General features: G+C 37.6%; 2 protein-coding genes across 2 annotated transcripts in view; one reads left to right on the plus strand and one right to left on the minus strand.

The window, feature by feature from the left end:
* The first annotated feature begins 7 nt into the window (after positions 1-7).
* Positions 8-1,383, plus strand: LOC100177734 (cornifelin homolog). Its single transcript, XM_002128714.4, has 3 exons — positions 8-679; positions 749-885; positions 1,134-1,383. Exons 1-3 carry the CDS (start codon positions 433-435, stop codon positions 1,248-1,250), a joined length of 501 nt encoding a protein of 166 aa, XP_002128750.1. The 5' UTR covers positions 8-432; the 3' UTR covers positions 1,251-1,383.
* Positions 1,384-1,453: 70 nt separating this feature from the next.
* Positions 1,454-10,212, minus strand: part of LOC100180083 (alpha-mannosidase 2) — a 9,630-nt gene continuing 871 nt past the window's right edge. The window contains exons 2-18 of the mRNA XM_002128825.4: positions 9,662-9,774; positions 9,164-9,351; positions 8,771-8,894; positions 8,415-8,596; positions 7,956-8,139; positions 7,665-7,779; positions 7,218-7,403; positions 6,800-6,945; positions 6,443-6,539; positions 5,976-6,085; positions 5,444-5,573; positions 4,935-5,127; positions 4,485-4,662; positions 3,983-4,196; positions 3,424-3,605; positions 2,893-3,150; positions 1,454-2,653 (exon numbers count right to left, since the gene is read on the minus strand). Coding sequence (XP_002128861.1) covers positions 2,011-2,653; positions 2,893-3,150; positions 3,424-3,605; positions 3,983-4,196; positions 4,485-4,662; positions 4,935-5,127; positions 5,444-5,573; positions 5,976-6,085; positions 6,443-6,539; positions 6,800-6,945; positions 7,218-7,403; positions 7,665-7,779; positions 7,956-8,139; positions 8,415-8,596; positions 8,771-8,894; positions 9,164-9,351; positions 9,662-9,774 — 3,243 coding nt within the window. The 3' untranslated portion in view covers positions 1,454-2,010. The remainder of the gene's footprint in view (positions 2,654-2,892; positions 3,151-3,423; positions 3,606-3,982; positions 4,197-4,484; positions 4,663-4,934; positions 5,128-5,443; positions 5,574-5,975; positions 6,086-6,442; positions 6,540-6,799; positions 6,946-7,217; positions 7,404-7,664; positions 7,780-7,955; positions 8,140-8,414; positions 8,597-8,770; positions 8,895-9,163; positions 9,352-9,661; positions 9,775-10,212) is intronic.

The raw sequence follows: 10,212 nt of genomic DNA on the forward strand, positions 1-10,212 counted from the left end.
TAAAACACATTTTTTATACGCTGGAAACTGCAATCCGAGGAAAGCGCTTATTCGTTACCGGGGTCACGTGATATTAAGATAACGCGCACATACTGTTGATATTTGGGTAATGATAAACCAAGTCACGGGTTGTACATTGCTACCACGGGTTATTTTCTCCGTCAGGTCTGGCAAAGAGCCTGCCCAATTAAACTGATTTCTTGCTCGAGAGTCCAGAGAGTATAGAGAAACCAATACGTGGGCGAAATCTCTATTTATAGCATTTGTAATAAGACGTATTGGTGAGTTGTTCACCACAGTTCAAGAATACTAGTTTTTGTTTACAACTTAGTTTACGTTAGCCTTTGATTGCTTGAAATACTCAGTTTATACTTTCCAGTTTTTAGTCCGTTTTGTAAGTTTTTCCAGAGTTCATTTAAATCTTTCAGCGTCATGGCACAGCAAAGCAATGTTAAATCCCCTTTATTGGATAACCAATACGACAATACGTACGCGGCGACAGCACCGCCGTCTTACAACGCACAACCACCGCAAGTTCAGCAACATATTCAGTATCAACCAATGCCAATACAGAACCAGCCATACAGCTCGACCACTACTAGTGTTGTGGTAACTCACCAGCCCTCGGGTCGAGTATGGAGATCTGGGATCTGCGACTGTTACAAAAACTGCGGCGTGTGTAAGTAACACAATAAACTTTATTATAAAAACTAAACACAGACATTGAAACTTTGATTTTATATTACAGGCATGTGTGTGTATTGTTTCCAGCCATGTTACACCGTCGGTCTCGCAAAGAGGATGGGTGAAAGTTGTTGTGTAGGAATGCTTACGCCTGGAATGTCAGCTCTGCGAACAAAGTTCCGAATGACCCATGGCATTCAGGTGAATTCTTATCATAGTACTGTGGAGTGGGGTGGATACTGTTATCTCCTATATCCTTATTTCTTGGCTTCAGAGCAATTAACAACACCATTTAAACTCGCGGGGCTACGGTTATATAATTCTGTAAATATTCTGTTTACTACCATATGGGACAGGACGATAAAATAGAATGAAAACATTCCCATCTTACCCCATCTACTATATTAACTAACAGTAAGTTCGTTATTGGCAACACGTTATATTTCCAGGGCACAGTGCTTGAGGATGCTTGCGTGTCGATGTTCTGTTCTCCGTGTGCGGCTTGTCAGCTTGGCAACGAAATGGCAGCTGAAAATTACCCAACCAATAGTTGTGCACCGTGTTAAGTTGGGTATAAACGTTCACCAAGCGTCAGTGTTGCTGTTATACTCTTATTAATGTATTTTATCTGATTCAATTTGCATTGTTCCAATCATAAACAATGTATATAATATGCCGAAATAAAACTCATATAGTTCCCTTGCGTGCAGGTTATTGTAGATTCTTATACACTTACTCAATTTATAAAGAACATAAATTCTGCTTCAAATCTGAGGCACAAATGTATTTTGCAATACTGCGGAAACACTGTCTCCGGATAAATACGTGGACTGCTATTCAAGTTACTTCAACAAACTAGTATTAAGGAAAATCAAAAATATCATATATATAACAAGAATGTGATAATGTATACGTTAGACGCAAAACGTTGAATTTTCCCACAATATGGCTTTCATAGTAAAAGGAATGAAAACGATGCAAAACAGTTTTCTACTTGTTTCCGAAATTCGAATTTAACATTATTTGTAATTCAGGCACATTCAGTACACAAGTTAGTGCATAACGAGCTTAACACCTTTATAGATTTACACGATTTCACATTACCGGTTACATGTACACGTAAATTGTAATAATACATGCTTGAAAATGAGCAGCTCGACAGTGCTCAGGTGGGCGGTAACGTCCGCTCTCGGTGATTATAAACTGATATGAACCTCTAAGAAAATAGAATAAGTGCATATATGCAGTACTGGGACTGCTGACGGTTTTAGAAAATAATTACTTAATTTTGTTCTTGAGCTGATTGGAAGAAATTATGATTTAATTTTACGTCAGTACTATTTTGTAAGCTTGTATCTCCATTGGGGAAACTGTAATACCGCCTTGGTTGTCCAGCAACGAGCCGTCGTGCTGTAAGGACAGCGACGTCTTCCGCATGCCAGAGTTGGTAAAAAGCGTCGAGATCGTGATAGCCAATTTCTCGACGCCGTGCATGAGGCACGTTGGGTGGAAATACTTATCCGCGTCCAAGGAGCATTCGCGCCCAACTGTGTGTAGAAGCAGAGCCGATTGGTCGGTAGGGGCAACTGCATCTTTAGAATGAATTGCTCGCAAGTTTAACACGTGCACGTCGCATGGTAAAGGCTGTGGCAGCGAGCGGTAATCTTCCTTCAAATGTACCGGCCCATTTACCGACATTGGACGTACTGGGTGTAGCAATTCCCATGATGACTGATACACAGCCATAGATGGATACGCGAGCTTCGCTGACGATTTGCTTTCTTTCGCTGCAATAGCGGTCCACCTTTCCAGCATAATCACGAAACTCTCAGGAGTTGGTAAGTTATCTTTCACACCTTGACCCACCCCCCTGTTGTCGTCCTGCATTAAACGACGATCCAAAACCACCTCAAGTTGACCTGACTTCAGTGAAGCAACACCCAGTGGTTGGGCCGTCATCAAAGTTAATCTGCAGGCGAAAAGTGTTTTGAAACTTGGAATAATTAATGCAAGACTGATGATGCAATTTTAGGCGAATTATATATCTCACAAAAACATTTCGTTTGACTTGATTTATGTTTTAACAAATTTCATAGAACTTAACCCCGAATACTATATTGTTACGAAAATCGTCCAACTTTAGTAAAGCACTGCACCAGGACCTTACGGTATTTATGTTATAATAAGCTATAATGGACGTGGACGCACCTTGATTTTTCGTCTTGTATGAACGCCATTGTGGGTATTGGGTAGAAGTTTGCTTGTAGTGGCAGTTTAGAATACGTGGTTCGGGGTTGAATTTGGAAACCGTTTAAATCCGTAAAGAATTTGCTTCCCGATAAAACTTCGCTGTTTAACCTCATACTGAGTTCTTTGTTGTCGTAGCCAGTTCTAACGTCGACGTCGTTAGAGACGTGGACGCCTAAAGACTGCGTGCCTGCACCAGTACCGGTGTATAGGGTAACTCTGTACAAAAAAAAGAGATGTGTAAATAGTTGTGCAGTAGGATGAAGCCGTTAGCACACAGTCTTATCATGTTTCCTAATCGTGTTTTTAACAGTTAACAACGCCCTTTTACAGCCGTAAGGATACGGTTATATAATTCTGTAAACATTCTTTGTTTACTACCAAATGGGACGATAAAATAAAAAACATGTCTCATCTTACCCCAACTACTATATGTTACGCCAGGTGTGTTTTTTGGACTGCTTACATTGTATAACAATGTCAAATACTTACTTATGCAGAACGTTCGGTAGTAGAACATGCACCGTTGACATCACTGGACCCCTGATGATCCTTACTAACGGTCGGTGGGATTCTGTTACATGCGGTTGTGCTGGTCCAGCAGGCAGGAACAAGTAAGCGCCGCTCTTGTCTTTCTTATTACGAGAAGTATAAGCGACGAATTCAATTCCGAGCTGTGGTTTGACAATATACAGTGAGTGCATTAGATGGAAGTTATGCAAATAATCATGTTTTCATATTTTTTACTTTATGAAAGCTGTTATTTTTAACAATGTGAGATTTTTTAAAGATTTTTTTAACGCTTCAGCCCAAAAGTTGTAACTTAGAAAGGGGCGGTATTTTAAGCTGAGGTTTCAGTTTTTTTTAAATGCGACAATATAAGCGCTTTTCCAGTGGCGTGCTATATTTGTTAAATTCAAAAGAACCTGCAGCGTGACACGCCATGAGTCCGGAGGTTTAGGACAGAACCACTCTATACCATTCCTCTACATTTGTTACACACATACCCGCAAAACGCTAAATTTGTAAAGTTAAACGATTTCATACTAACCTGCGTTTTAACGTTGTCACGCACAGTGGTGACCGACTGCAGCATCCCGTTTTGTCCAGAGAAATGCGCAACTAATTGGTCATTCATGATGGTAAACTCCCCGCTATCCTCAACGTCGAGTACAAACTTACTGCGGGTTCGTTTCGAAAACCCAACTCTCGGGTTGATAAACTTAACAGTTGAGTGCGTGGTGTCTGCTACGTCGTTGTCTTCCCTGGGTTTAAACATTGGAAAAAACGCACGTTGTAAAAATTAAGAAATGCAAAAAAAATGTTCTGAAATATATCATGTAAACACAGATACATTGTCATTAGGTGCATCGCCATGCGTACGAATTACTCTGGGAATATTTTACTACATGCCGTGAAACTTAAATTTGTAAAAAAAATGTTTTAATCACAATTTATAAACTACAACTGATGTGCATACACAAGACATGTTACCTACACATTAACTTTGCAATTGCATATATTTACATCTCGACATTTATAACATAACGTACCATATCTTGTACACCGCCAGTCCTATTGCGGGAACAGTTGAAAGGAAAACCAGTTCAAACTGGTCTGTGCGGATCTCCGTCGAATCTGACCAGATCGGACTGGTTTGCGATGGAACGACGTTTTTGTTTTCTGACATCACAACCACGTCGGGTGACGTAACAATTAGACGCACGACACCTGAAACACGAATCAGTGGAAATGAAAATGTATTTTGTGTGACAAAATGAAATGTCAGTGTCAAAAAAAAGGTAATAGGCCAACTGTGGCCTAAATCTCAAGTCCCGTGACGTGACTTGTCGTATAAATACAGCCACTACAAAAGTCCAATGAAGAAAAGCAAAGGACAATTGTTCCGAACGTTTGAGACGAAAATCCTACCATACATCTGGGCTGTCATATTTGTATTGAAACGGACCAGAAAATCCATGTTTTATGAACCACAAACATACCAGTTCTGTCGTAATCCAGAGAGTTGTAGAGAACGACTTTCCGCGCTTCTTCATTCTTCGTTGGTAGCTTAACAACCACAGGCGCAGGTTGTTGGTTCTGAGCTTGATACACCTCATCATAGTTAAGTACCATGGTATTTGGATCAAACGTGATCATTTCTTGCAATAGAACTTGGGCACTGTATGAAATTACCTGCATATGATATAAACGGTTACGGTTTGTATGGATTTTATCCTTCTGTGCGACATAAGGGAACACTGGGTTGGAGCAATTGCTGTTAAGTGTCTTAGCACTCATACGCCGAGAATACTAGCAGCAGCGAGCCTCAAACCCTTAACCACTGTCCCGTAGGCCAAGACAGTAGTACATAAGAAGAAAGTCTGCAGTCAGTTTAGTGCAAAGTTAATGAAAAATTAATATTCCTGCAAGACTGCTTATTTTATGAGAACTTTTGTTTTGGATTATTATGCTATAAAGGGTGGATTTAAATGACGTCATAATCAATCACCTTCTTTGCATCCATAACACTCTTCATGAGTTTATTCCCGTAATCAACAACAACATGATCCTTTGCTGTGCCTGTTATACCATCGTGGTGTTGAAACAAACCAAGATTTTGACGTGCTTGGACCAGCAGTCTGGATGATGGAAAAGAAATATGGGTGGTTAGGGGAATTTGTTTCATACAGAATGAATGACATATTTTGTTTCTTAAAGAGAAGGATAAAAATTTCAAAAAATACTAAAAAGTCGGGAAGCAATGGTAGAAGGACAGTTGTTGTAACACAAACACACTTTTTAAAATTCAGAAGTACAAAATCTATTCTATTATAGGCCTGACCGAGAGAGGTTATGCTTTAGTAAGGAGCGTCTACACTTATTGTACAGAAACAAGGTGTGTCCACCATACATATCTTTAAGTTACGGCTGACTGATTTCCAATGACTACCTTAGATTAAATGAAGCTACCAAACAAATCAGAGAAAAGTCTACCTTATCAATAAAACCCAACTTTCATGACAATTGCAATGTAAACTTACGGGTAAAGTTCATGTGAAAATGTTTCACCAAGTCCTGTCCACTGGATTTTGGGCCATGAGAGCGCAAACAACATTTCTGCTCCTCGAAGGTGGCTTTCCAGGACTCTCTCCTGTAAATTTAAATGAATGAATGTAACTTTTTTATCTACGCATGGAAATGCAACAATAGTTGTTAAAATACAGGTGTTCTGTTTTTTAGGCTGACAATTTAGTCAAGCTAGAAGGGACCACTGGGTTGGAACAGTTGCCGTTAAGAGTCTTGTCAAAGGACAAGGACACCACATTTACCAGCAGTGTTGAGTCTTGGACCTTTAAAACTCTGGGCTAAGAAAAGCACGCTAAATTTTTTTTTCCACGGGGATAGACAATTTTAACGAATCATCCAGCAATTGGACAATTTAGTACACTACAGTTCACCATTCAAACATCACATAAGGTTTGGTTATTACTCAGATTCCCAAAATTACCTGCATTTTGTGGTAAGGCCGTGAAGTGTAGTAACCACTCCAATAGTGATCTTCTCTATCAGCATAAGTGAAGAAATCACCACTTAAAGCTGGGAGTCTGTTTTTCACAGCATTATTAAAAACAGATTCATACTTTTGTCATGTTTTAACTTTGACTTTTTTGTTTTCAGCCTTTTCTTACAACTGATAAAAATATAAAAAATGGTCATGTTTTTATTTAGTGGAAAGCTTCATATTTAACATTTCAATTTTTTTCAATTAGTTTTGTCAAATCACATCTGAGATAACCAATGTACATCTAACTATAGAATTTTTTCTTCATACAAAATAAAAAAAACACGAGAACAAATATCTTACTTTTCCTCTCCCCCCACTTCAGATTTCATGGCATCAAAATATTCGGATAATGTTCCAAACTGAAGTTTTGCGTTTAACTCTGGGTGCGAATTCACATACGAGATAATTCGAGCGTAGTTGTCAAACTGATCGTTGGTTTCCTTGCTCTAAGTAAAAAGGAAATTTCGTAAATCTTTATTGTCCGTATTTTGTTAGACTTGTCTAGCAAAATATTTAGGACAGAAAACAATTTGATTCTTTGTTTTCTCAAAGGTGTAGCTTTTATATTTCGGCAATTTTGAACAAAAACCCTTCAAATTAAATTTTCTTACTGTTAGTTAAATCAAACTATATTATCAAGTTTTTTAATGGGTAATTGTCCAGATCCTTTTTTCTCGAAAAGGACCTCACCCATGTATAAAAAAAACAAATTTCTTACCAGCGAATAACGAAAATCATCTCCTAATATAATAAGCAGGGTGTCACTTTTGAAGAGTTTTGACTTTTTTCTATATTGGTCAAGTAGTATTCCGGCTCGTGTTTCTACATTGGAGTCAGTGATGGCAACAGGAGGAACTTTCCATGGGCAGGTTATCTTGCCGCCGGGTAAGCGAGCAAAATCAAACTGAGGATAAAACAGATCAGGACTTTTTAATTAAAGATTTTATATTATGCATGCCGATGCTATAGAATAGATCATACAGGGCATCTCAAAAGAGGAATTTACATTAAAAATATTCCAACAAAAACAATTCATTTCTTAACCAGTTAAATGCAAAAGTAGTGATACTATTTGTTTCGAGCGCAAAACAATTTTGAATTAAAACACTACTGGTTAGAAAGTACAGAAATAGTTTTCTCAGTCTTTCTAAACAAGTCTTCCTACCTGGCAGCAAATCTTGGGGTCTGGGCCACAAGTATGAGGAACATCATATGAATAGAAAGGCATGAGATGACACATCATGTCTGTACTTGAAGCTGAATCCCACATTTGTCTCCATCTATTTAAAGTAAACAGTAGCATTATTGAATGTGTATTCTGATCTAATAACTCATGTTTTACAAAGGGATGGTCGAAATCTTGGCCAAATCCCAGGTCTTTGACAAGGACCTTACCAATATGGAACACAATACTGCAGCAAAAAATACCAACACTATACCTGAAGAGCTAATTTACCTGAATTCCAGAGACTTTTCCTGAGCAAGATACTTCTTCACTGCATAATGGACTCTTTGTATCAGCATGTTTTTGAACTTCATCTGTTTCAGTATATAAGCCATGGTGGGGGTGTGACCAAAGGGATCAATCGCCCACCCACTTTTTGGAACAACATTCAATGTTCGCCTCAACCATTCCATACCTGTGCGTGCAATGGATTATGGCTAACTTAGTGTTAGATACTGAAAGATATAACACATTGTCTCCATCACTACTTTTTATAATAATGTTAACATGAATAATAAAAATTGATATATAATACACTGTCTCAAGTACTCTATTCAAAATAATAAAACTGTAATAAAACTTAGCATTTATTCAAGCCATATTTTATATAAAAATAAACATATTTCTTAGCTGAGTAATCCCCTAAAGACCCTTAACACATCAGGTTGTAAGGTATATTTAGTTATTTACCTTCAATGAGTTGATCAATCATAGCAAAGTAATGAGTGTTTGCTTCATCATTCATGACCCAACCACCCGTAACTATCTCAAGCTGTCCATTCTTCACGAGTGTCTGCATTTTCTGCTTACGATCAGGTGTGGCAATGTCCCACCACATTGAGAGATACGACATCTCTGCCCAGATAAACTTCCTAAAATGAAGCACAAATGATATAAATTCTTATATATATAAGGCTAAGGAAAAAAAAAACAATATAATTGATTTTTTCCTGCAAAAACTTTCCTAAAAAAATTTTGATAAATAGTTTGTGGCAGTAAAATTGATAAAGTAAGTAGCAATGATGGTCACTTAATTATGAAATAACCTTGCAGGGTCTTGACTCAAAGCATCCACAATATTATTGAGAATATGTTGTGTTTGATCGCTGAAGTATCTTTCCACCGTCTTTAACCAACCAGGATCATTATGTGAGTGAGGGACAATGAACACTAAACATTTTATAAAAAATTGTTGACAAATGTGTTTTCAAATTGGACTTAAATGTAAAATCCGTTAAAACAAGTTTAAAAAAGAAATATTTGTTTAGCAGCTACATTATTCCCACTAAATAAGTTTGTGATGCTATATACATGGCACTATATTGTGAAATATATACAAACTAAGTTTAAAAACTTGAGAATTTGTTCAACAGATAGGCTATTGCCAGAGAAAAAGTTTTAGATACAATAAAGTGAAACAACACAAAATATATCGACACCTTTCAATTTTCTCCCAGCCCATTCCTGATCCGATGTCTGGATGTCCCAACCTTGTTTCCAAACTCCACCATCTGGATCATCAAATGGAAGATGATCATACACGTTAATCATGTTAACATCGGACTTGCCACCGGAGTACGAGAGCACAGGACACGTGTCACTCATTCGGGAGTCATTCGCAAATTGCCTTGAAGTAGAAATCATTTAAAACCTCAGTTTTTAAGAAGACTTTGATTTAATCATTTAACCCTAAGGTTATTTGGTTATTTTTAAATTGGATTTATCTATACATTTTATAAGTTATTTTTGTAAAAGGTGCTTCAGAATTGCAAGATAGACACTATAGGGCAACTATTAGGAGGTATGTATAAAAAACAGTAGGCTGTTTTATTCTATTGATTTAATTTCAAAAGGTCTGTGGTAATACCATTTATTAAATACAGGGAATCTGAAACTTTAGTGTTAGAATTAAGAAAGAAAGGATTGCACTTGCTTACTTGGGCATTATAAGTGGTAGCACAGGTTTATTGACGTTGTTTCTTATTTCTTGGCGCTGCATGGGCACATGAACATTTTTCATGGGTGTCATATCCTGTAGACTATCTTTCACCTGTTTAACGCATGAAATACGATAAGTATGGGTTTTCATTTACAGTACTAGTGGAAAATCTTCCCATGGCAGTGTCCCAGAATAAGATCAAAAATACATTATTGGTTGTGTACTTGTTTTAATGTATGACACGGTGGTTGGATTCTTTAATATTACCTAATTTTTAAATAAGTTTGACCGGTAATCCTTTAGCTGGTGGCCACCTGAAATTTTGGTTTCAAAATGTTCTATAGCCCTCACTGATACCTGCTGTCTAATTTTTTTTTCAAAAAAGTCGGGCGTTCGTGTCGAAAATTAACTTTAAAAATGCGCAAAAACATGCTGTGTCACCGTAATTCGTCTGATTTGCGTAAGGTTAACGATTTATTACGTCACAATCGCGGTCTGTTACGTCACAATAGTGGTATATTACATACGTTATAAGACGGTATAGCCTTG

This window comes from Ciona intestinalis, chromosome 9 (assembly GCF_000224145.3).
Source record: "Ciona intestinalis chromosome 9, KH, whole genome shotgun sequence".
Lineage (NCBI taxonomy): Eukaryota > Metazoa > Chordata > Ascidiacea > Phlebobranchia > Cionidae > Ciona > Ciona intestinalis.

Coding starts and splice junctions, on each gene's coding strand:
- LOC100177734 (XM_002128714.4), top strand. CDS start 433: ATGGCACAGCAAAGCAATGTTAAATCCCCTTTATTGGATAACCAATAC. Junction 680..748: donor TTACAAAAACTGCGGCGTGT/GTAAGTAACACA, acceptor TTTATATTACAG/GCATGTGTGTGTATTGTTTC. Junction 886..1,133: donor GAATGACCCATGGCATTCAG/GTGAATTCTTAT, acceptor TTATATTTCCAG/GGCACAGTGCTTGAGGATGC.